The sequence below is a fragment of the Heptranchias perlo genome, chromosome 8 (assembly GCF_035084215.1).
Source record: "Heptranchias perlo isolate sHepPer1 chromosome 8, sHepPer1.hap1, whole genome shotgun sequence".
In the NCBI taxonomy this organism is placed as follows: Eukaryota; Metazoa; Chordata; class Chondrichthyes; order Hexanchiformes; family Hexanchidae; genus Heptranchias; species Heptranchias perlo.
This window is the reverse complement of record NC_090332.1, coordinates 77,684,626-77,712,114: the sequence shown is the minus strand read 5'-3', so window position 1 is coordinate 77,712,114 and position 27,489 is coordinate 77,684,626. Positions and strand designations below refer to the sequence as shown.

Here is a 27,489-nt window from a genome sequence, read left to right as displayed (position 1 = left end):
GCTGCAGATTCTCTCTAATTGGACTAACAGGGTAGCAGCCTCTTCCCACTTTTCACTGCCAGAAAACACACTGGCAAAAACATAAAAAATGCTGTTAAGAGTCATTCCCATGCTGCCAGTGAGACTTGGATGGAATTTTTGGCAACAGTTAGAAACCAGCATTGTACTTCAGCAGCCAAAAACAGCACACACACACACATCCAAGCTGCCATTTTATTGCCAATTTCAATTTGTTCATTCCAAATCCAAGTTCTGTGTAAATTATTTCGTTGAATGCTTGCAAATTTGACTCCGTTCAGACTGATTTGGATTTGGGATTGATCGTCAGTCCTTATTCCTACTGGCAGTCAGTTGAGGTCAGGAAATGATCAGTTCCTATTCTTTTACTTTTCCAATTTTGTCTCTTCACTATAGAGATCATGTTTGCAAACCGGGCGCAAGGAAATTTCTGCTCATTTCCTGAGACATGTCAATTGTTCCCATCCCAGTAATGCTCTTTGCATAGTCAATAAAGTCTGTTCTGGCAGAACAGGTCCTGTTATGTGTAAGGTGCTCATAACTGCAGGTCCCATTATATGTAAGTCCTGCCATTGGCACAATGTCCATCCTCCTGCATAGAGCATAGTTCCTTTATATAGAAGTCTCCACAGTACAATGGAGATTCAGTTTCCATTGAAAGGAGGAATGAGGTACTAGTTACAATATGCCTGCTAGTTCATGGGTATAAAGCTTTAAACCCTTTCTTGATGCATCACAGGCTGATGGTTTAAGCATCGTCTCTCTCGGTTGGCCACATGGCTCCTATTAAAGTAGGAGTCCTAGGAGTAGGGACGAAGACTGGAACTTTCACTGGGAGAGACTATGAGGATGGCTGGAAATAGAAAATGTCAGAGTGTCAAAACTGCAGCCCGTGGGCCACATGTGACCCCTGAGGCCCTGGTAAAATGCGGTTAAAAAGAAGCCCGGGGACATACCCAATCTGTTCCCGCCCCGATCTGGCCGACTGCAATTTTAAATTGCAGGCAGCAAAGACACCGGCCCGAAGCTGGCGGAGTCCTTCTTTAAATATGCAGATCGGGCTCTGATGACATCATCGGGGCCCGCCCACAAAATTTACCTGAGGCCTGAGAGAGGGAACAGTGGTGGCCTCCCCGCGAGAGCCAGAAAAGCTCCAGTAAAGTCAATTTATTTGAAGTTCCCTTGCGGGCCAGGAGGAGCAGGAGTGCTTTCCCCCCATGGCCGCTCGAGGAAACCCTGGCCCTCCACTGGGGCTTCCCCCACTCCCTCTGACTGCGATTCTGCTGCCGAGTCCCCTCCAATCCACTTACCTTTGTGCCGGGGACTGTTCCCGGGGGGCAGCCTCCGGGCCGCTTGATTTTAACGGCCGGGCAGTCGCTTCCTGACGACACCCCAGGGTGTTTTGGTCGGGAAGTCAGCCAAGCGGAATGCTAACGAGGTACGGCCGTTAAAATCGGGCCAGCCTCCCCCTGCTAGCGCTCCCGGACGAACCGGCCACTCACAAGGCCCCCTTCTCACCTGGGAGTAACAAATGACCCTGAGATGGAACACACCTTGACACACCTTTGCGGCCTTCGGAGACGAAATGCTTGGACATCCCCTACAGTGAAGGTTGCTCTTCCGCAGTTGGAACAGACACTGATTGTTGGGGAAGCTTTGCCTTGCGCGCGGCCCCTGCTAAATCTGAGCTGGGAATATTTCATGCTGACTGCAGAAGTGCGCTTCAAAAAAAAATTTAATTGTCTTCCATTTAAATACAAAAATCAGCAAGCATCACATTCACCAGAATGAATGCAGATGGGCTTCCTGCAGCTAAATACAATGAGCCTTAATTTTTTAATGTTACGGCTGATTGTGATGAAGCAATTTCCACTCGATGTCATTGTGCAGTGCAGTTTAATTATTTAGAGATGTAAATAGCACAAGGCACAAAGGCTCCTACTTCGGGTGGTAATATAGAGTATTTGTAAATTTAATCAACTGGTAAACAACTGCAATCAGCTTCAAATCCAGGGGATTACTGCAAGAAAAAAACTGCCGAGGACAAGGCAGAATTATCATTTCAATTCAGAGGAAAACATGCACAGCTCAGTTTAGCATACACGTCCCACTTGCCTAGAATTCAGGCTGGTCTTCGAAAGTTTTTGAAAAAACAGTGGCAAGTGCAACAGTACAAAACGCAAGAGCCTTAAGGAGATGTGTCACACCGGCAAAATGCCCTGAATTCGCTTTCTTGCGTTTTATAAAGAGGTTGGAGCCAGATGACATCAGTTCAAGTCTCCTTCTACCAATTTATTATTTTCCATTTTAAGTAAAATAGAAAAACTGCCTTGATAAAAGTGTGGGAGCAATTCCAAGAACTGAGACTGCATTCAAATTCAAATATTTTTACACAGTCAGCAATTGAATGTACACAGCAACAGTTGTAATCAAATCTCACCTTGATTCAGCTAACTACAGAACCCTCAAGAGGAAAAAATAATAACAAATAGGATACACTATCCCTATTAGTAGACTTGCTTGACCTTTCTTCTCAACCTAATTGGCACTGGGCTTGAGGTGAGTATATATGCCTTTACTAGGCATGTTTCCTGCCCAGACCTGGCTGACTGACTGACTGCATCCCACTGTCCTTTTCTCTCCGTGTTCCCAGCCAGTGAGAGGGCATTCCCTCCGCCGACTTCCCCATTCAGTGATTCACCAAGGCCCAGTGATAAAAATGGTCATTTTTTCCTCTCCCCTTTGGATGTGGATTTAAAGGAAACATCTCCTCCTATTGTCAAAATAAATAAGGGTCACTCTGGCCTAATCAGCCTGGGATGAGGCAATTGACCCTCATTGTCTCAGTTTGAAATAAACTGTGAACTGTGACTTTCCACAAACTGGCTCATCTGGCATGAATACACATCTTCAATGTCTGGCCCATTAACGAATAAACTCACTCTAAAGTGGCTTCAACCAATGGCTTCTCACGTCTGTGCAAAACTCATTCCCAAATTCTTCCCGAGAAGATGAAGGAAAAGATCAAAAATCCCAAAATGTGACAGTGGTCCTGGAAGCTCAAATAACTTCATGGTATTTGGCCAGTAGAAGGTAGGAACAAACTTTCTATTGGTTATCAAATCAGGCATTGTGGACTTTTCCTCTGTATGATTTTGGTGCTGATGAGAGGCTGTGTATTGAGGTAACTAGGGAAATCTCACTAGAAACGTGTTAAGTGAGAAATGTTAAATAAGTATCAGAAATAATGCAATCATATTTTTAAAAGGACAGAATAAAGAAGCACGGTCAAACAAAAGAGAGCACTGGCCTCTTGAATTAGAAACATCTGTCAGTCAGTGAACTTCGCCTTCTTCGAGTAAGCTTCGACTATTCCTGTTTCACGGCTTGATGAAGCACAATACAGAAGTGAAGCTTTCCACTTGAATTGGACCTCCAACACATTGGTCACACAGTGGTACAGATAGTAGCTAAAACTCAGCCACCCACTTTCTGTCCCACATTAAGTTCCATTAGTCCATCACTCCCATCCTCACAGACCTAAACTGGTGCCCTGTCTCCCAACACAATGAAATTAAAATCCTCATCTTCAAATTCAAATCCCTCCATGGCCTCATCCTACTTCTTCTACCGCTTTCAGCCTTATACTCCTCCTAGCAATGACCTTCTCTTCATTCCTCCCTCCCATCACCTCAACAATGGTGGAAAAACCTTCAGCTGCCACTGGCCTACTCTCTGGAACTCTTTCCCTGAACCCTTCCACCTCTCCACTTCTCTTTCTAACTTCAAAAATGTTCTTCAAGCACATCTTTTTGACAAAGCTTCCGGTCGCCCTTTCCAACTCTCCCACCGTTCCTTTGATTTATTTACGTACTTTTCTTTCCTCCTCTGTAAAGTGCCTGGGGTGAGTTTTCTACATTGAAGTCGCTATGTAAACACAAGTTGTTTTGGTTAGGTGTCACCAATCAGCCTGGGCAACAGTGAAGGTGACAAGTTATCCAGGGTTCCCTTTCCTGATTAGTACCTGGTGACTTCTGCTGGAGATTGCATGTGTGTGGATTTCAGGTGAACCTAAGAACAGGTCTAGCTGTGATGCTACTGCCGATGCTGGAACAGTCTCCCAACAATATCAATGTCTAAGCTCACACGAAGAATAACTAATTGGATGAGGTCTTCGAAGGTCGGTAGCACCTGTGCCACCAACATGAATCACCAGCCTCAGGAGAGGGGGGGGGGGAAATCAATCAGAAAAATATGATTAGCTTCATTGTCGTACGATTTATTAGACTTTCTTCACCCTCAAGCTCAGACCCTCCTCCAATCTGGTTGACCCAATGATATCAACACTCCGTAGCCCGTAAAGCAACAGAAATAGCTCGAGAAAAGATTTTACAGTTAATCATAATTCCTAGTAGAACTCCAATTTTTGAAGGGCTCAAATTAGTCAGGTTCCAAATCAAAGCAGTGAGATGAGATTAGAAGAGAATTTCAGCAAACTGCAGACTAGATTGTATTATGCCAAAACTCAGCATTTTAGCCTTTTCACAAACTGCAATGTACCTTTTTTTTTACATTTATTCTGGAAATAATTGAATTTGACTAAAAGTCATCTGCAGAAGTTATTTTTAAATGATTGGTGAAAGGGAGCATTTCTGTAAGAGAGAGTGCTTTCAATGTAAGCCTTTAGTTATCCCATCCCATATCGTTGGGTCTGAAAGTTGCAGGAAAGCAAATTCGATAGCAACTGTCTACTTTGGTTCAGTCAGATCAAGTATCAGAAACAGAATCTTTTCTTTTGGTTCTTAGATGCTGATCTGAAGCTGTGAGTGATTTGCAAACATTAAGGCAGAGGTATAACCCGACATTATACCCCCTACAATATCTGCAATGGCCAGACCGAGCTGTTCACATTGGGAGGGTGGTGACTGAAAGAAGCTGTGACTTACACAGAGCAGATGGAGAGCTATAGCTCCTTGTCGTCTTTCTTCGTTCGTAAAGACATCATCGGGGAATTCACGAAGAGCTGAAAAAGGAAAAGGAAAATCAGCACGTGAATTAATTTAACACAAACTGCATTACAAATAAACCAAACAGGATGAATTCTCTGATGTTGTGTGCTCAGCAGGGAGTCAGCTGGATGGGAAAGGCAGCTTAGAGTGTCCATGCCGAAGCTGTAACTCTTGGGCCCACACTCTGTGAAAGCAATGTTGCCCGCAGGGTAGCACGGGATTGACTGGTGAATTTACCTTTATACCTCTCCCTCCTCTCCCATTCTATTAAGTCCTGTTTACTCACCCATTTATCTAAAAAAGAGGTACAGTGTATTTACACACCACTTTCCAATGACACTAAAGCGTAAATCAGGCGTCAAGGCCCGAACTGGCTCCCAGGCGAAGCAGAGTGAGACTACCTCCTCCAGTGGGCCTCACACCGCTTTGTTTTGGTGTCAGGAGGAGGTCTGATGTTATATTCGAGCTGCTTTTACACTGTCACTGCAGGTTTTATTCAAATGCACCCGTAAAATGTTATTAATACATGGTAAAGCCATTCACTTTTTCTCCCTGCAAAAATAATATTCAGAAATACAGAGTACTTAAATTCAGAGCTTGCTTGGGAAATAATGCTGAGATCTACAGCAAATTCTTCCTGAATCCGTATCTGCCTACCTAGAAATTTAGGGGGGGAAGAAAGTGACCAGTGGCTCCAAAAAATAGATTGCATAGCTGCCAAAAAGTTGACAACTCAAAAACAGTGAGACATGGAGTGGCATAACGTAAGCTGCATCTATACTCAACACTCAATCCCCTTTTATTAAACTACATAAACGTGCAGTTTGCTACTGTGGTAGACTCAGAAATTATTGAAGGAGGATGTAAGGCATGAGATTTATTTTCTGAGAGGACTCTGGGAGGAGGGGGAGCGTGGAGGCTGGGAGGACGGCCTTCAAAACAATTGAATTTTTGGCACTTCTTTTGTTGCATTTTCCAATACTTTGGAGCCGACTGCAATTTGGCCTTGAAAAAATCATTTGTCCTTGAGTGGTCGCAGAATTTTCAAGATGAGAGGAAAAGTAGTTTTACGAATGATACAGTTTTACTGAGCCCAGTTCCTTTTCAAGGGAAACCTAACCCCAAATACACTGTGTTCATTTGTGAACTCGATTCTTATACAATACATACCTACTATGATTAGGGTCACCAACCACCCACCCATCCCCTAGGCTTCTCCTAGATCCTCCAGGAATTAAAGATTAATCTCCTCGAAACTGCTGTGAGTAACAGGTAAAAAATCATAGGGCCATTAAAGAAATGGTGTGTTTTGTTCATTTTCTTTGACTACTTTTGTTTGTTAGTTCTAACAATATTGGAGATGGGGGGGTGGAAATGAAGGCCGTTTGACTGGGTGGGGCAGCTGGAGACAGGAGGACATGCGATGAAGCCTCCAGGAATACATCCGACCAGAGTTGGCAACCCTTCCAATGACCCCAACCAGTAGGGCATTCTACACTAACAAGACAAGACTGGTGCACTGTCACTTCTGTCCTGGAATCCATGACAGCCCACAAGCAGTAGAGGACGACCTGGATTGGGAAAATGGGATCCTGGGCTTTATAAATAGAGGCATAAGGGATGATTTTTAACCCCAAGAATGGGTGGGTTGGGGGCGGATGGGAGTTGAAAATAGTTGTTTTTTTGGGTCGCAACCACAAAGTTTTCAGACTTTGCATTCCCAGTGGGAAGCCTGTACTTTTACACGCCGACATTAAACCCGGAAATAAAGCCGGGTTGCGGTTGCGACCCAAAAAAACCTATTTTCAACTCCCACCCACCCTCAGCCCACCCGTTCTTAGGGCTTAAAATCACCCCCATAGAGTACTAAAGTAAGGAAGTCATGATGAACCTTTATAAAACACTGGTTCGGCCACAACTGGAGTATTGTGTCCAGTTCTGGGCACTGCACTTTAGGAAACATGTGAAGGCCTTAGAGAGGGTGCAGAAGAGATTTACTAGAATGATTCCAGGGATGAGAGACTTTAGTTACATGGCTAGACTGGAGAAGCTGGGGTTGTTCTCCTTGGAACAGAGAAGGTTGAGAGGAGATTTGATAGAGGTATTCAAAATCATGAAAGGCCTAGACTGAGTAGACAGAGAGAAGCTGTTCCCATTGGTGGAAGGGTCAAGAACGAGAGGGCATAGATTTAAGGTGATTGGCAAAAGAACTAAGGGCGACATGAGGAAAAACTTTTTTACACAGCGCGTGGTTAGGATCTGGAATGCACTGCCCGAGGGGGTGGTGGAGGCAGATTCAGTCATGGCCTTCAAAAGGGAACTGGATAAGTACTTGAAAGGAAAAAGTTTGCAGGGCTACGGGGTTAGGGTGGGGCAGTGGGACTAGCTGGATTGCTCTTGCATAGAGCCGGAGTGGACTCGAATGGCCTCCTTCCATGCTGTAACCTTTCTATGATTCTATGCTGATTTAACTCGCTTGAACAACTAAAAATTTAATTTGAAGCATCTTCAGGAAGAATGAGGGGGAATCAATCTGATCAAAAAAAATCTTAGAACATTAATCCGATGATAAAGGGACACACTGAAACATTAAACCTTTGAGTTCTATCCACTACTGGGCTGCACCCCTGATCCCATCCCACTCTCTGGGTGGGGGGGGGAGGGGCAGTGGCATTTAAATATTTTGGGTGGGTGCTGGTGCCTTTTATGGTGTTGAGAAGATGCCCACCTCAGATAAGGGGGAGGGAAGAAGGGAGGCGAAATCACTTCAGAGTCTTGCCACAGTGCAAGTGAGCCTGTGGGACAGTGCGAATGGTAGTCCCACTTTCTGGATCTGCCTGTTTGAGTAATATGATAACCAATTGCATCGCTGGAATCGGCCATTTAAAATTTAAACCCTCCTCCGAGAGCCTAAACAATGCCGGTTATCAGGAACACACATGTGTTCTCTGCATCCAGAATTACTAGGGCACAATATGAAGTACACATATAATGGATTTCCTTCGTTTGTATGGTGTCATAGTACGAGTGGCCCCAAATCCGGTGGAAAAAAGGGCAGAGGCCCACTGTAATTGGGTCCCACCCCAATCTGCATCCCCACCAGCCCAGATTACAGCTCTTCTGAGTCAGGACAGACAAGGCATTTGGGGCATTAGTGACTAAAGGACACACTGCACGTTTAGTATCTTGTGCACGCTATTCATTGCACCATCTTCCTTCACCTTATCCCTCTAGCTCACATACTGACCCTTCTTGTCTGAATCAGCTAACTTGGAATGGACTATGCTGAAGCTAATGGAATGAATATGTCTAATATACAACACGGAATGGATCAATTACACAACATGGAATTGACGCATATCAACATGCATTTTCTAATCATGTTGAATCATTTAAGACATCGCTAAATAGCAGTCCTTTCTAATACACCAGATGGACCCTACAATTACTGAATGCTGTCAAATGGCCAGTTTGAGACAATGATGTCACATATCTTCAGTTGATGGTCATAAACAGCTGTGAATGGATTGCTGACTGTCCTTGGTCCGAAATGTCACTGCTTGGCACTTGTATGAAATTATGTTTTCAATCTACACATTGTAATGTCAAGACAGATGTGCAGGATATCTAGATTATTGGAAATAAGTCCGGTTTCCTTAGTTCCGGCCGAGATTGTAGGCATGATTTTAACTCGGGTGGGTAGATGTTTGCGTGGGGAACCCGGAAGTCGAGTGAGTGCGTCGCAATCTGCGATCGCAACTCAATGGTAGGTCATTATTTTTGCTTCTGGGTTTCCCGTGCAACAGCCAGCCAGATTGACAGGCCTGTCGGCAGGGAAAGGAACCGCAAATCAGAGAGGAGGGAGGGAGAGATCGTGGACCGTGGACGACATCGGAGGGCGGGCGTCGTGGAGAAGATCGTGCGGAGGGGGCCTTGGAGAAGATCGGGGGAGGGAGATTGGATTGGCAGTCGGATGAAGAGTCGGGGGTGGGTGGGGGGCGGTCTACCATCAAGGGGGGGTGGGGGTCGGCCGATCGCAGTGGTCCTATCGCGCCAGGTGAGCTTGTCGGGCCTGAATGAAGCACTCCTTCTCATCCTGGCTCACAAGCAGGGCAATAAAGGCACTCACCTCTTGGATCCGGCCCTTCCCGCCTGCTTTCACCTGACGAGAATGAGAAGCCATGGGAAACCCGTGCAGGTGAGTTTAAATTCGTTTCATCTTTAGAATCCACAAAAAATTAAGTACCTCAGCTATTTCAATGATGTTCATTGCCCCTTTAACAATCCGCCCGCCATCATTAAGTGAGGACGGCTCTTCTGGGTTTTAGATGTGTGTGTTAAACCCGGAAATGGGCGCGTTGGAGCCGGTTGCAATTCCCACTTCAAAAAACTGTCATTTTTACCTCCAACCCGACCCCAACCCATCCGTTCTTTGGGGTTAAAATTACCCCCTGTAAATCAGTAATGATAGTGGCTCATTAACTGCAGTTGAGTAAAAAAAAATGTTTTTTTCTTACACATTGACTGAAGACTCTCTCCAATGCCCTTCTTGCTGGTCTCCCTATCTCCACCTTCCATAATCACTAACTCATTCAGAATTCTGCCATCCCACACTAAGCCCCGGATACCCATATCCTCCATTGTTGCTGACTCACGCTGGCTCCCTGTCCCCCAACAAATGAAAGCTTAAAAAGTTCACCCTCGTCTACAGCCTCGTGCCACCCTACCTCTGTAACCTCCTCCAACCTGACTTTGCCTTCCATCCTCTGACCCTGGCCATTCCCTCCATCACCGTTCCACGTTGTTGACAGAGCCGTCAGCCACCTTGGCTCTACTGTTTGGAACTCCCTCCCTGAACCTCTCCATCCCTCTACCTTCAAAAACCTCCTCAAAGCCCATCTCTATAGCTCAGCGGTCGATAACCTCTCCTAACCCTCTCACAAAGGCTCAGTGTCACTTTCCTTTTTTCCCTCTCTAAAATGCTTTGGGATGTTTTTCTCTGTTAAAGGCGCTATATAACATATAAATGCAAGTTGTTGAGAAACTGTTATTATGCAATTTGTAGCACTTTGATGGTTACTGTTTATACTTTTGTTCTCTTTTAAGTCGGAGGGGGAGGAGAAATCTGATATCACAGTGTTTGTTAGTTCATGAAAATTATCTAGTAATTATTTACCGTCATCTGGCAGGGATTAATAAATATTAATGAAAGACTCCACATTGCAGGAGTTGCTTGCTGCAAACAGAAAGCTGGAGAACTGAGAGTCCTGTGAGAGGAGGCTTGTCAGTTTGGGAGCTGGGTCCTGCACATCTGTGAGGCACTTCAGTGCTCTGGAGAGTACTGCAGTATACTGTTGGTCTACATCCACTGTGATTGTTGTCTTGATTTATTAATAATTGGCTGAGTGTAACACTCATGTTTATAATTTGCTTGAACTGCAGCTAGTCAGATTTAAAGGACCATAAGGAAATGGCAGAGACGTTAAACAAATATTTTGTATCTGTCTTCACAGTAGAAGACACAAAAAGCTTACCAGAAATAGTGGGGAACCAAGGAGCAAATGAGAGCGAGGAACTTAAAACAATTAATGTCAGAGGAGAAAAAGTACTAGACAAACTAATGGGACTAAAAGCCGACAAATTCCCTGGACCTGATGGCCTACATTGGAGGGTTCTAAAAGAGGTGGCTGCAGAGATAGAGGATGCATTGGTTATGATCTTCCAAAATTCCCTAAATTCTAGAACGGTCCCAGCGGATTAGAAGGTAGCAAATGTAACACCGCAATTCAAGAAAGGAGGGAACGAGAAAACAGGGAACTACAGGCCAGTTAGCCTGACATCAGTCGTCGGGAAAGTGCTGGAATCCATTATTAAGGAAGTTGTAACAGGGCACTTAGAAAATCATAATATGATTAGGCAGAGTCAACATGGTTTTATGAAAGGGAAATCGTGTTTAACAAATTTATTAGAGTTCCTTGAGGATGTAGCTAGCAGGGTAGATAAAGGGGAACCACTAGATGCAGTATATTTGGATTTCCAAAAGGCATTCGATAAGGTGCCACATAAAAGGTTGTTATGTAAGATAAGGGCTCATGGGGTTGGGGGTAATATATTAGCATGGATAGAGGATTGGTTAATGGACAGAAAACAGAGAGTGGGGATAAACGGGTCATTTTCAGATTAGCAGGCTGTAACTAGTGGGGTGCCGCAAGGATCAGTGCTTGGGCCTCAGCTATTTACAATCTATATTAATGACTTAGATGAAGGGACCAACTGTAATGTATCCAAGTTTGCTGACGATACAAATGTAGATGGGAAAGTAAGATGTGAGGAAGACACAAAAGGCATGATTTTGACCCTGAGTCGGGAAGGGGTCGGGGGGGGGTCAAATTGCGGACGGGAAACCTGGAAGCATGGGTTTCCTGAACATCCCTACGGCCTGATTGACAGGTTGGTCTCAGTCGGACGGGAGACCAGCCAGGGAGAGGACATGTTCGAGTAAGTCTTCAGGTAAGTCTTTGTTTGTATGGGTGAGCACAGGGGCATAGGTGGGCATGGGGGCATGGGTTGGCACAGGGGCACCGGTGGGCATGGGGGTCACGGGGGGGGGGAGAGCCAGTCATGGGGGGAGGGATCAGGGGTCAGTCATGGGGGGGTGTCAAGATCCTTGAAAGGCTTTAATCACCAACCTGCCTCCTAGGAGTGGTTTGGTCACCCGCCCCTCCCCCCACCCTGGTGAAAACTGGAAGTGGGCAGGTTGAAGCCAGGTCGGAAATTGTTGCAATTTTGCATGCCCCCCCCCACCCCGCCCCCAACCCACCCATTTTTCCCTTTTAAAATCGTGCATAAACAGTTCGCAAACGGATATAGACAGGTTAAGTGAGCAAGAAGGTGGCAGATGGAGTATAATGTGGGGAAATGTGAGGTTATTCAGTTTGGTAGGAAGAATAGAAAAGCAGAATATTTTTTAAATTGTGAGAAACTATTAAATGTTGGTGTTCAGAGAGGCTTGGATGTCCTCTTACAAGAAACACAGAGAGTTAACATGCAGGTACAGCAAGCAATTAGGAAGGCAAATGGCATGTTGGCCTTTATGGTGATGGGGTTGGAGTACAAGAGTAAGGAAGTCTTGCTACAATTGTACAGGGTTTTAGTGAGACCGCACCTGGAGTGCTGTGTACAGTTTTTGTCTCCTTATCTAAGGAAGGATATACCTGCCTTAGAGGGGGTGCAACGAAGGTTCACTAGATTGATTCCTGGGATAAGAGGGTTGTCCTATAAGGAGAGATTAAGTAGAATAGACCTATATTCTCTGGAGTTTAGAAGAATGAGAGGTGATCTCATTGAAACATATAAGATTCTGAGGGGGCTTAACAGGGTAGATGCTGAGAGGCTGTTTCCCCTGGCTGGCGAGTCTAGAACTAGGGAGCATAGTCTCAGGATAAGGGGTCGGCCATTTAGGACTGAGATGAGGAGGAATTTCTTCACACAGAGGTTTGTGAATCTTAGGAATTTTCTAGCCCAGAGGGCTGTGGATGCTGAGTCATTGAGTATATTCATGGCTGAGATGGGTAGATTTTTGGACTCTAGGAGAATCAAGGGATATGGGGATCAGGCGGGAAAGTGGAGTTGAGGCCAAAGATCAGCCATGATCTTATTGAATGGCGGAGCAGGCTTGAGGGGCCACGTGGCCTACTCCTGCTGCTATTTCTTATGTTGTTATTGGCAGAGGTTACATTGATCATTCCAGCGGGGTGAAGGTGTGTGCCACCTGTCAGTCAGTTCAGGAGCAGTATCGGCAAAACGTCTGCAGGCAGGCTAGCCACATCCTCATGGCTAAAGGATGACGTATCCCGTGAGGGACGAGAGCCCAAGTTGGTGACAGCAACAGAGAAAACAGGAGCAATGTTACATACAACATCTTGTGGGCAATTTGGTGGGCTGTTGATGCTGACACCTAATATCCCTCATGACATCTGAAGAGTACCACTGCTGCACAATGTGCACTTGATGCACATATTGGATGTCCAGCACAAGACAGAAATTCTAAATCATTCTCTAATATATCTGTACTTTTATTTGAGGAATTTTAGTGCAGGACAACAGCATTAACATCTAGCACTCTCTGATCAGCTATAGCAAGGCTCCTTTTACACTGACCCAGCAATATGTCATAAACAACCCCATGTCCAGGAGAACACCAGCTGTTGTAGATCAGTGTGAAATTTTCCATTTCAGAGATAGCCATCCTTGCAGCTTCTTCAAGTGAGATTGCCAACGTCATGTTGAGTTGTGGGTAGTTTTCTGCCGTAGCCTCACAAGATTACTCCATCTGATTTGAGATGACTCCAACTCATTTCACAAAGGACCCGTCTAAAGCCACCATGGAGATTTGCATCTCGTGAGTCCAGGTTGATTTGAATCTAAGGCCCTGAGGTTAAAGGACAACATTCCAACCAGAACTGCCAACCTGTCCTCAACATTCTCTTTGTACACAGCAATGTGCAGGCTTTCAGCATCTGAATTTAGCATTGAAAAGGATCAGAAAGGGTGATCATTGAATTTTCATCATTCAATATCCAGGAATCTAGTCACAGTAGCAAGTAGAACCAAACGTACCACAAGGAAAGGGACTCCTACCAGATTTCTGTACTGTTACTTTAATTTTCCTCGCGAACTCTTATGGCTCATTTACAAACACCTGAATGTAGCAATCAGTTGCATGGAGCACTCGTTTTCAACGTTTTATGATGTGGAATGGATAATGAACAAGTTGCACATTTCACTGGATGCCAGTCAGTGTCTGGCACCAGCAGACCAGCTGTGAAAAGTGCTGCAATGATCAGTAAGGAAGCGAAATAAGTTAAGGTTGCATTCCAACACAAACTGTCCTATTAAGAAGCAGAACTCATTGTGGCAGCAGTACTGCTCAATTTGTTGGTCAAAAGTCTTAAAAATGAACGATAAACTGGACATGAGTGCAAATGACCCCAATGTAAAATGTTAATCTTCAAATAAAAAAGGAATGTGCATTTATATAGCACCTTTCATGACCTCAGGATGTCTCAAAGCACTTTACAGCCAATTAATCACTCTTCTTGTTATTTGTTGGTTTTATTTCAGGAATTTTTCATTACAATTTTATTAGAGTAGGACGTAATGTTGATAGAAACAAAATGGCAATGGGGCAGGGGAGGGGTGGGTGCGAAGACATTCTATTCAACTATCGTCAGCTTCTACATTCTGTGCCATTAGAAATGGATGATTGGCTGGAGACTGCAGAAGTGGCTTTTCATGGTAGTAAAACACTCAAATTAGGGAGAAAAATCACACAGCCAATGGAAAATTGTGTTTTTACAAACATTTCCTTTGAACATTTTTCTTTACTAGTTATAAAAATATTGGAGATGGGAAAAAAAGGCTGTTTGACTGACTGTCAAAAATCATTCAATTGGTTAATGGAGAGTCTATTGACTTTCCGATTGGCGTGGGAAGGCGGGGCATTGTGAGGATGGACAAGTCGGGTGACCAATGGAGAGTGTAGGGGCGGGTGGGTTGGAGGCAGGAGGTTATGTGATGAAACCTCCAGGGATCTGTCCAACCAGGGTTGGCAACTCTGGATCCACGCCAACAACACACACCAGCACTGTAATACAATCCACCTGCTCCTCTTTGCCCGGTCACAGATATTAACCCTAGAGACTTGTTTCAGGTCATTCCCTTTTACATTGGGAGTGCAGTCACCAACTAGAGAGGACTTTATCAGGAATTGAGACTCTCCCTAAATTTCCAAAAGGAGTGACGTTGCCCTTTAAGTGGTGAGTTCAATGCGTCCAGATATTTGTTCCAATTTAATTAGAATAAGAAGATATGGTAATAGAAATAAAATGGGAAAGGAGTGGGAAATGATAAACAAACTGAGGCCATATGAGGTAAAGAGACTTAAAATAACGCCGATAAAATAGGAGGAAATTATGACAATAAGTAATGAGTAACAGATTGATGTGAAAGGAGATGACTCTTGGGCGATGTGTACTGGTGTCAATATGGGGTACGTGGCTCTCGGTCAGCACTTCTGACTTGCCCAAGCTGCAGTTCGAAACCTTCAAAAATTAAACTGACCACACCAGTTTAACCCTGTATAACCTTTAGCATTTCATTCTCACTAAAAATAAAAGCAGCCTTACAGTCTTCTGGTTTATCCTTGGCGCAGCTCGTATGATTATCGTATGATTTTTTTCAAGTCTTGGTTTTTATTAAAACAGAGATAGAAGTAATAAATCTGTAGAACCAGACTTGACTGGTGAAAGTACAAATCGCTGCTATATACCCAACATATACCGAACTCAGTATGATTTATAAACACAGTGAAGGGTCTTGGAAGACTTTAGCTGCAGCAAAATCGCCTCCTTAACTTTATTTACTTGAATCACCATTACTCTGGAGGCAAAGCCCATATAAGAAGAAAAAGCCGATGTACAGTCTTGGTCTTTGGCAGATTCGAAACACTGCCTTGTGTGGGCCGAAGATGATAGCATCTGTTTAATTAAAAATGTTGCCTTTTTCCACTTAACTTCCCCATTGGCTGTAGCTGTCTCTTACTTCCCTCCATGTTCTCTAAGTTCAATTTTAGTGCATTGGTCGCGACACAAACCCCCTCGTTAGCACAGAAGGAGCGGCAAGAGACCTGATGAGGCAAACTGTCTGCTGTGGTAATGAGACATACAGACCAGGAAGGTCCCGGGTTTGATCTCTCGTCGGCCGATCTTGCCTTCGAAGGTGGTAGGAGAGCTACATTTGGCTTCAGCTTCCTGCACCTGATCACTATTCAGCAATCTCTGCTAAAAAAAAATCTGTCCATGGATGGTGGCCGTTGTAAACTTGAAGATCAAATAACCCGCAAATGCTCGCCCATCTACGGTCACACATTGAGCTAACTATTGAGATGAGCTATCGAAGGACTGCTGGCACCCAGTAGGAGTCACTGCCTTCAGAACGGGAGGAGGTGGGAGGAGAGAATAATGAGGGGAAGGAAGAAAAGAAAGTGAAGAGAGATTAAAATATAAACAGAAAATGCCAGAAAATATCTCATCCAAAGAGCTCATCTTAAATCTTGCTCCATCCCTCCCAAGCACGGCGGGTACATCAACTTCTAAAAGAGAAAGAAGGGTTTATGTTTGGGGATGATCCCTCATCAGAATCGTGCCCCAATTTGTGTTTTTTTTGGATGTGACCCTTTCGTTAGATCTTGATCGGGATTTTGCTGTGCGATGGAGTGAGATCATTGCAATCCCTACTCCAGAAACACTGGAGTTCCCAATGGAAATCAGCATCTTCACAAATATGGATGTCCATGGCTCGCATTTTTACAAAACAGATGAATATGAACTGCTATATAAAAAGCCAGGCCTTAAACACGTTGCCTCATTTCTTGCGCTTTTTTCTTCGATGGAATGTTTTGAACAGGAACAGCAAGCAATATGTTCTCATTATCTAATCATTCCCAGAAATTCCTATTAAGCAAGCATCATTGAAGAATGTATAGTGGTGCCTCTTTATAGTAAAGAGTGTTTTAACTGTCTGAAAAGATACATTGTTCATTGTCCTCTAACACAAGGTTTTCATGAACTGATCATAGGGTGTATGACAGGACTGTCCTTAGGGATGAGCCAATTGTACAGCTATACTACATCAACAGTATTTCATCTGAAAATCTGACCACTTCCAATTATAACATGTCACAGAGATTGGTTAGATGTACAAGATACAATTCTTATTCCTTAGTCCAAAATTGAATCAACTGTAGTGCTGCCCAACAGAAGGTACCGGTGTAAAAATACTTTTATTCTATGCATCATTCATGACTTAAAACATTAAGACCAGAAATGGTTTTACACTCGCTGGTTATCGTCAAACGGACGATACTAACCACCATACTTTATAAATGTGGACATCTCAGTTACAGCAACCATTGCAATGCTTATCCTTAACATTTCTTAAACTGCAGGGTCCAATTTGTTTCTGTCCAAGTTGAGCAACCAAGATGTAAAAAAACACCATAATAGGTTGCAGTGGTGCTATATAAAATGAATGATTGGATAGCTTAGTTACTCCGAGTCTTGATTATAAAATGGCCAATGTGGCACTGTTAGGGAGATACCGGGTCAATTACCTGGACTTTTTTCTTAATCGTAGAGCGTTCAGTTATAAAATCAGTTTTTAATTATGCCGTACAGCTGTACAAACTGGGATATATGCTGGTTCTCGTTCGAATGCACTGGAACATGTTTAATTCAGTAGATTCTTTGATATTAGGCTCTGGGTTTGTGGGGATGCTGGTGCTCAGTCTATTAGGGGAAATCTGCTACTAGAAACTCCTCTGGGTTGCGTTAGATTCCAGTTTGAATGAATAGGGATCGAAAATGCCAACTACCTAAATACTGAACTGTATATTTGAAGTCACAGTGGAAACATCTGAAACAAAGGCCTTGTGAATGCGAGAATCCCATTACCCCAGTGTTTCTCATACCTCAGAATAAAGGGGGAAAATGAGCATAAACTAATATTGAATTATTACAAATATACTCTTCACATAACTCTTGTTTACTGCAATGCGTAGTGATTGCGGCAATGACTTAAAGGGACAGCCTGACTTAATTCCGTTTCCTGTGTAGCACGCAATACAATCCCGTCAAGCCCTCAGAACAGAAGCTTTGGGGGCCCAACAGTCATTTCAGCTAAATGTGTACCCAGTGACAGTCCTGAGAAATGTGCTGCCAGCTTCTCCCAGCACAGCATCACTGCCCAGCAGCAACCTGACACTGAGCAGGCAGCAGCTTGACAAGTGGGTAGTGAACAATCTGACAAGTGAGTGCCCTGACACACACAACTGCATAATACTAGTAGACAACCAAGCAAATACACAAAGTGAAGGGATCCAAATTAGGTGCATTTAATAAATAAACAGAGGATGTGTTAAGATTACAGTCATCTTTTCAGTTTCAATATATGTATCACTAAGAAGGTGGTTTGAGAACTGTTTGTGTCAGCTGTCAAACCCAGTACTACCTTATAACATGAGACAACACCTTAAATGTACTAGGTGATGCAATTGGTCAGTACACTTTGCTTTCACCTCTACCTGGACTGAACGCCTAATTCCACTCCGTAACATCGCCTATCCTTGTCCCTGCCTCAACGCATCTGTTGCCGAAACCCTCATCCATGCCTTTGTCACCTCCAGATTCAACTACTGAAATGCTCTGCTGGGCAGCTCCCATTCTCCACCCTCTATTGTCTTCAGCTAATCCAAAAACTCAGCTACCCGTATCCTACCCTACACCAAGTCACATTCACCTATCACCCCTGTTCTCACCGACCTACATTATCTCCGGTCACCCAACGCCTCAAATTTAAAATTCTCATCCTCGTATTTAAATCCCGTATGGCCTCGCCCCTCCCTATCTCTGTAATCTCCTCCAGTCCTGCAACCAAGGTTCTGGTTGACCAGTCCTCCAATTGCCCATCATGCTAGTCACCTGAGGAAAATTGTGTGGTATGAGACGTAAGGTCTAAAAATGTTATAATAAGGGTCACTGTCTTATGGTGACTGAATAAGATGGATTCCATTTTTCCTACATGGGATTCTGGATTAATAAGAGAATTTGAGATCAAATCCCATCATGGCAGTCTGAGAATTTGAATTCAGTTAAAAAAAATCTGGTATCAGCAGAAGTGACCATGAAGGTATTGTTGGATTGTCATAAAAACCCAATTGGCTCACTAATGTCCTTTCGGGAAGGAAACCTGCCGTCCTTAACCGGTCTGGCCTATACGTGACTCCAGTCCCACACCAACATGGTTGACTCTTAACCAATTGCATCAATCTTGAGTATAACATGTTGGAACTTTCTGAAACCAAAGCATTCAACATTGAAGGGAATTGGTAAGAAGTAGCTACTATAGTCTTGAGTTATTGATAGAAGAATCCTCACCACAAGGGTTCAGGGACAGAACTTTCTAATTTTTGAGTTTCTGTGAACCAACACAAAGAAGAAGTAAATTATCTTATGCCTAGGATTTCTCAAATGTTGACAGCTGGCTTGTTTTTTTAAATTTCTTCATGGCATGTGGGCGCTGCTGGCAAGGCCAGCATTTATAGCCCATCCCTAATTGCCCTTGAGAAGGTGGTGGTGAGCCGCCTTCTTGAACCGCTGCAGTCTGTGTGGTGAAAGTTCTCCCACAGTGCTGTTAGGGAGGGAGTTCCAGGATTTTGACCCAGCGACGATGAAGGAACGGCGATATATTTCCAAGTCAGGATGGTGTGCGACTTGGAGGGAAACGTGCAGGTGGTGTTGTTCCCATGTGCCTGCTGCTCTTGTCCTTCCAGGTGGTAGAGGTCACGGGTTTGGAAGGTGCCATCGAAGAAGCCTTGGTGAGTTGCTGCAGTGCATCCTGTGGATGGTACACACTGCAGCCACTGTGCGCCAGTGGTGAAGGGAGTGAATGTTTAGGGTGGTGGATGTGGTGCCATTCAAGCGGGCTGCTTTGTCCTGGATAGTGTCGAGCTTCTTGAGTGTTGTTGGAGCTGAACTCCTGCAGGCATGTGGAGTGTATTCCATCACACTCCTGACTGGGGCCTTGTAGATGGTGGAAAGGCTTTGGGGGGGGGGAGTCAGGAGGTCAGTCACTCACCACAGAATACCCAGCCTCTGACCTGCTCTCGTAGCCACAATATTTATATGGCTGGTCCAGTTAAGTTTCTGGTCAATGGTGACCCCCAGGATGTTGATGGTAGGGGATTCGGCGATGGTAATGCCGTTGAATGTCAAGGGGAGGTGGTTAGACTCTCTCTTGTTGGAGATGCTCATTGCCTGGCACTTGTCTGGCACGAATGTTACTTGCCACTTATCAACCCAAGCCTGGATGTTGTCCAGGTCTTGCTGCATGCAGGCACGGACTGCTTCATTATCTGAGGGGCTGCGAATGGAACTGAACACTGTGCAATCATCAGCGAACATCCCCACTTCTGACGTTATGATGGAGGGAAGGTCATTGATGAAGCAGCTGAAGATGGTTGGGCTTAGGACACCGCCCTGAGGAACTCCTGCAGCAATGTCCTGGTGCTGAGATGATTGGCCTCCAACAACCACTACCATCTACCTTTGTGCTAAGTATGACTCCAGCCACTGGAGACTTTTCCCCCTGATTCCCATTGACTTCAATTTTACTCAGGCTCCCTGGTGTCACACTCGGTCAAATGCTGCCTTGATGTCAAGGGCAGTCACTCTCATCTCACCTCTGGAATTCAGCTCTTTTGTCCATGTTTGGACCAAGGCTGTAATGAGGTCTGGAGCCGAGTGGTCCTGGCGGAACCCAAACTGAGCATCGGTGAGCAGGTTATTGGTGAATAAGTGCCGCTTGATAGCACTGTCGACGACACCTTCCATCATTTTGCTGATGATTGAGAGTAGACTGATGGGGCGGTAATTGGCCGGATTGGATTTGTCCTGCTTTTTGTGGACAGGACATACCTGGGCGATTTTCCACATTGTCGGGTAGATGCAGTGTTGTAGCTGTACTGGAACAGCTTGGCTAGAGGGGCAGCTAGTTCTGGAGCACAAGATGTTGTCGAGGTCCACAGCCTTTGTTGTATCCAGTGCACTCAGCTGTTTCTTGATATCATGTGGAGTGAATCGAATTGGCTGAAGACTGGCTTCTGTGATGGTGGGGATATCGGGAGGAGGCCGAGATGGATCATCCACTCGGCACTTCTGGCTAAAGATGGCAGCAAACACTTCTGCCTTGTACAGAGACCATTGAGATTCGGAGAGCAGAAAGGGAAAAGAATACTGATGCATAATTGTTATTCCTCCACAGTAGACAGTATGTGAAAGTCCCTCATTCTCCAGGCATTACAAACTTTGTCTCTTATTACCGTGACCCTGTGAAAATAAATGCCGACAAGCCAATTAGGTCAAGATAATTTCTTGAAGGCTTGTTGGGTACAGACATCGGTTATCAACCTGTTCACCTGTGAATGACAATTTAACTTAATCAGAAACCACTGACATCTCGACAGACTCCTATTTTGAAGTTAAGTAATGCTCACTATGTGCTGAAAATCTAATCACAACTGGTTTAGTTCTAAATATCTTCAAAAAAAACACTCGTAGGAAACAGTTGGCATCTTGAGTATAATGATTTTAAAGCAGCAAGGTGCATCTGAATTTACTCAGCATGATCGCAGGTGCTGGAAGGTGAATTTGGGGTATTTTTGGATTCTGGTAGGTAAGACTACAAAGCTCTCTCATTTCCGATAAATTACTACCGAGTAAAATGTAAAGCTCCCTGAAGTTAATGGAGGTTAATGAAAGTTCAAAGGTGAGTGTACATTAAGGGCCCAGATTTTGCTGAGGGCAGTAACCTGAAAAAGGATTACCAACTTTAACTTTATGTTTTTTAAAAAATACTGCCAGAAAAATAGCCCTCCGCTTCTAAAAATCAGCGGGGGCAATGGGAAAGGATAAATGGCGGGGGTGTGTGGGAGGAGGCAGTGTAATAGTCAACTCATAACATTACTTCCCATTTTTTAAAAGTGAACCATTATAAAAGTCAGTCAGATACTGATTTTAACTCTGCATTTTTCTCTTTCAGACTCTGCTGGAACCCTTTACTAAGAGGGTCAGAAAGTCAGCTCTGTGCTTCAAAGGTACAGCAAGAAAGATGTTTCAATCTTTACAATTCGATCCCCACTTTCCATTCTCATTGTAGCTTCGTGCCCCTGGAATAGCGAGGGGAGTGGGAGGGGGAGGAGGAGAGGAAATCAGCCCGAATTTCTCTCCAGATTGTTATCCCATAACCTCTACCCAGTACATGGTAGGATATCAGCATAGGGCTTGTTTGCGATGCCTTGCATGGTGGAATAGCCTGCCAATACTCACTGACTAGGCTCATACGTGCAGAATGGTCGCTTGTATGAGGTATCAGAGGGGCGCGAGTGCCCATGGAACTGTACCTGGCAGGGACCAGCACCTTTCGGAAAGGAGGCGAGTGCATTATAGCAGGAATTGTGTCTTTCACCAAGACTTTCACTGGGAATTTCCTTGCGGGGTCGGCCGCTGTAATTTCGGCAGAAACTCCCGGTAAACCGCGTTAACGGTCCTTCCGCCGATCTACCGAATTAACGCCCGCCAATCAGAGGGACCCCCGAGGTAATTCCCAGCGTTTATATTTGTGTAGTATTTACACGGTGATGAAAGAGTGACGGAGATTAGAATTTAAATGAACCCTGTGACAGATTATTAAAATATATGGTTTGTTGTAGTGGCTGTCCTCGCCCATAACTTCTAACTTTAATTCCCACTAACGGGATTTTCAAGAGTGAGACCAAAATCTTTTGCAGAGAGATGAAATGCACTTTACTTACAGAGATGGGAGCTAATGGCAAAGTAATAAAATAAAATCTTATTGTATTACTAGATTTTATGCCACACTTGCAATATTAACTGGATACTTGGTGATCGTGGTTAAATACGAAATTGGGAGCAAGACTTAAAGGCCATTCTTTATTCATTTCCTCTCAGTCCCAAGTGGCCACTCTATGAGAGAGACTGGACAGTGAGCGCCAACAGGCTATTTGACCATGGGGAACATCACAGCCAAGCCCATACCTATTCTCACCCAACATTGGTACACATGCACTTTTCAGTTGGAGGTTGCTGGATACTGATCAAGATTGGGAACCTGGGCTGATTCTTGTCCTTTCCCTAGCCGAGGGGCACTGACCTAATGCCCCTCAACAGACAGAGTACATTCTGAGAGAGACTTGGAGAGCTTTCATTATAATTTAGTGACTGCAATCCAATAGTGCACACTCACCAGAGAAACTCAGAAATGCTATGGGGAGTCAGGGGAGCTGCTCAGCTGTGATAACTGTCTGCATGATTTATTACCCAATTATTCCAGTGAATGAGCTGAACTCCAGGCACTGATATGACATAATCCGATAAGGCCCACAGTACAGCCTTCCTGTGAAAGTCATTTTCACACTACTGCAGAATCTTTTGAACATAGCCATAAGCCATTTTTCCTTTTCTTAAAAAAAAAACAAAATCAACACTGGAAGGTTGAAGGCATTTTTTCATTCACGTGATTTGGACTTGCTGCAAAATACACAGATGTGTTAAACACCAATTCCAATGAGCATTCGTATTTCTAATGCATCTCTGTCTCTCAACCAAGTTATGATCCCACAACACAATGTTACGGATTCACCAACCAATTAAAAAAATTTCAAGGCCTGGCCTTGGGAACATTGCTATATTTTCTGGTGCAGAATTTGAACAAAAAATCTACATGAGCCCTAAAACAGCATCAGGATATTAAGACCATTATATCTTAATGTGTCAAACCCATGACAATTATCAGAACGTCCAGCTCTTTTTAGGGTGGTTTATATTGTGTCGGAGGAGAGGCGAGGGGAGAGGAGAAAATGTCATCCTCACTCGGTGCCTTTTTCAAGTCCGAATTCTGATGCTGAAATGCAGGTGGAATCTAAACACAGCAAGAATGCAACGCCGTACACGTCACAGAACAGCTCTTGAAGAAAGGAGGTACATGACACAGGAGCACTGCCACTAAAGGGCCTTGAGGAATGGAGGTACCTAACACAGGAAGAATATCTATAGGGGCAATGTGTAAATGGATGTATTTGACCCCAAAGTGACCACAGTGTGGGTAGGGCATGTGGTTTGTCATCGTGCTTTATCTCGGGACAAATCGCACAAATTACTTTCACTTCCCACCTGTACAACGATTTGCTGTCTAGGTGCTACCGTTTTGCATAAAAAGTTCCAGAAAGAGTGAAAAAGCCAGTTTATGAGCAGACCCAAGAGATAAATGTGGACATTGCTGCAGGAGTTCCTCAGGGCAGTGTCCTAGGCCCAACCATCTTCAGCTGCTTCATTAATGATCTTCCCTCCATCATAAGGTCAGAAACGGGGATGTTCGCTGATGATTGCACAGTGTTCAGTTCCATTCACAACCCCTCAAATAATGAAGCAGTCCGAGCCCGCATGCAGCAAGACCTGGACAACATCCAGGCTTGGGCTCATAAGTGGCAAGTAACATTCACGCCAGACAAGTGCCAGGCAATGACCATCTCCAACGAGAGTCTAACCACATCCCCTTGACATTCAACGGCATTACCAGCGCCGAATCCCCCACCATCAACATCCTGGGGGTAACCATTGACCAGAAACTTAACTGGACCAGCCATATAAATACTGTGGCTACAAGAGCAGGTCAGAAGCTGGGTATTCTGTGGTGAGTGACTCACCTCCTGACTCCCCAAAGCCTTTCCACCATCTACAAGGCTCAAGTCAGGAGTGTGATGGAATACTCTCCACTTGCCTGGTTGAGTGCAGCTCCAACAACACTCAAGAAGCTCGAAACCATCCAGGACAAAGCAGCCTGCTTGATTGGCACCCCATCCACCACCCTAAACATTCATTCCCTTCACCACCGGCGCACAGTGGCTGCGGTGTGTACCATCCATAGGATGCACTGCAGCAACTTGCCAAGGCTTCTTCGACAGCACCTCCCAAACCCGCGACCTCTACCACCTAGAAGGACAAGAGCAGCAGGCACATGGGAACCACTCCACCTGCACGTTCCCCTCCAAGTCACACACCATCCCGACTTGGAAATATATCACCGTTCCTTCATCGTCGCTGGGTCAAAATCCTGGAACTCCCTTCCTAACAGCACTGTGGGAGAACCGTCACCACACGGACTGCAGCGGTTCAGGAACGCGGCTCATCACCACCTTCTCAAGGGCAATTAGGGATGGGCAATAAATGCCGGCCTCGCCAGTGATGCCCACATCCCATGAACGAATAAAAAAATATATGGAAAGTGAACAGACCCCTTGCAGGATCAATTGAGCCGCATAAGGGTAGACATGGAAAATGAACATAATTGAAACAGGATCCACCACATTTCAAACAACATGTTAAAAAAAAAGAACTAGAGATCACGTATTAGTTCTTCTCTCTCCCATCTTTCAGGAAAGATTGAACAGGCTGGGACTCTTTTTTCTAGAAAAGAGAACATTGTGAGGTGACCTGATAGAGGTCTTTAAGATTATGAAAGGGTTTGATGGAGTAGATGTGGAGAAGATGTTTCCACTAGGGGCCATAAATATAGGATAGTCACTAATAAATCCAATAAGGAATTCAAGAGAAATTTCTTTACCCAAAGAGTGGTTAGAATGCGGAATTCGCTATCACAGGGAGTAGTTGAGGCAAATAGCACAGATACATTTAACGGGAAACTAGATAAACATATGAGGGAGAAAGGAATAGAAGGTTATGCTGATAGGGTGAGATGAAGAGGGGTGGGAGGAGGCTCATGTGGACCCTAAACACTGGCATGGACCAGTTGGGCCAAATGGCCTGTTTCTGTGCTGCAAACTCTATGTAAAACACATACAGCAATTAATATACAAATAGAGAAACAAGCCACAATTTTTTATAAAGACTTTTTCCTCGCCAGTTTTGCCTCCGCGGGTAGCTGTTGCCCTCTGGTGCTTTATCCAAATGGTCCCTGTCCATGAGTGAGCTTTGACAAGTAAGTATCAGCATGGTTATTACATCCACGGGGTTCATCACTGCCAAACCAGATCCTGTCCACACACCTGTACTTCCATAAGGGGGTCACTGCACAGCGATCAGGAGCGGGAATTCTGGCCGATTTCCCCCTCTCTTACTCAGAAGCACCGAATCACTCTTACCTCAACTCTGGCTGAGAGCAACTAACTGTTCGTCCAATCAGTGACCTCCCTGCTTGGTATGGCTCAGCTCTCCCTGGATAAATAACACTTGAGAATTCAAGGGAATGAAAGAGAAAGACTGTTTCTTTTTCAAAAATTAGATTGAGGGCTGTATTTTCTCAAATATTCAAGAATAAGATCAGCATAGAGTTTTATGGTAGATTCTTTTTGAATTCCAATTTCCTCCCCTCTTTTCCTGAAGGTGCAGTAGTACAGACGCACACGTGTATTGGTAGCTCTCCACCACCTCACCCAAATTGGCATTCTTCACACGTGAACCTGCAGAGTGAGTGTACTGCAGCCAAGTCCCCTTCTGTTCTCACTGGGCATCTACATACGATCACTTTCCCGCGGGGGTCACTGGATAGCAATCAGGAGGATTTTGCTTTGGGGCAATGCGACTATTTGTCACCAACTGTTGCTCCATTTGACACCAGCTAACTCAGCACGGATCAAGAATTAAACCCGAGACCTGCTGGTCTGTATGAGTTAATGGTGATCAGGCAGTGCCTTTATCGAGGCCAATAGCACCATTGCATGGTTGGAGTATTTCTTCAAAGAAAAGATGGAAAAATACGAATCAGATTAAGTCACATGGATAAAAATATCACTCTGCTTCAGTGTCAGCTTTGGCTCAGTGGTAGCACTCTCACCTCTCAGTTGCGAAGGTTGTGAGTTCGAGCCCCACTCCAGAGGCTTGAGCATAAAATCTAGGCTGACACTCCCAGTGCAGTACTGAGGTGATTGCTGGAGGTGCTATCTTTTAAATAAGATGTTAAACCGAAGCCCACTCAGGTGGGCATAAAAGATCCCATGGCACTATTTGAACAAGACCAGTGTCCTGGTCAATATTTATCCCTCAACCAATATCCGTAAAACAAGCTATCTGGTCACTTATCTCATTTGCTGGTTATGGGACCTTGCTGTGTGCAAATCTTGGATGCCGCATTTCCTTGCATTATGACAGTGGCTACACTTCAAAGGTACTTCATTGGCTGTGAAGCGCTTTGGGACGCCCTGAGGTCATGAAGGGTGCTATATAAATAAAAGTTCTTTCTTTCTTCTTTGTTTATGACAGTTTGGGAAGCTTTAAATTAATTCTGGAAAATTTCTCAGAGTTAGTGATCAGAGACTCACAAGTGTTCAAAGACCCCATGAGATTTTCAGGAAAGTGACTTCAAATATACACTACAGGCATTAATATTTCACGTCGATTTATCTTTCTTATTAAAGCCTTTCATGTTATTGTAATGCAATCTGGTTACCAGAGATAACCTTACAAGAAGAATTTTATCAATGTTTATAAACAGTTAAAGGAGTCCTGTGGAGATTTTCTGCAAGCATCTTATATACAGGAGGATATCATTTACTGTACTTTACAAGGTAGCAACCATTGAAAATTGAGGGGACATCCTAAGCAACAGGTGTGATCTTCAAAGAACTTAACAATATTATCTTAACGTTACATCTTTGGAATAATATTCCAGTCCGTGTAATTTTATGTAATGTAATATCGTAGCAAGTGATTTGAATTGCATACTCAATTTTATTTCACTACATTGTATCGGGGAATAGCACGACAACAAAAACTACTTGCACTTATACAGGGCCTTTAACATAGAAAAACAT

General features: G+C 44.3%; 1 protein-coding gene across 1 annotated transcript in view; it reads right to left on the bottom strand.

Moving 5' to 3' along the window:
* slc24a3 (solute carrier family 24 member 3) overlaps nucleotides 1–27,489 on the bottom strand; it is a 363,621-nt gene that overhangs the window by 148,654 nt on the left and 187,478 nt on the right. The window contains exon 3 of the mRNA XM_067989393.1: nucleotides 4,965–5,041. Within this exon, the coding sequence (XP_067845494.1) occupies nucleotides 4,965–5,041 (77 nt within the window). The remainder of the gene's footprint in view (nucleotides 1–4,964; nucleotides 5,042–27,489) is intronic.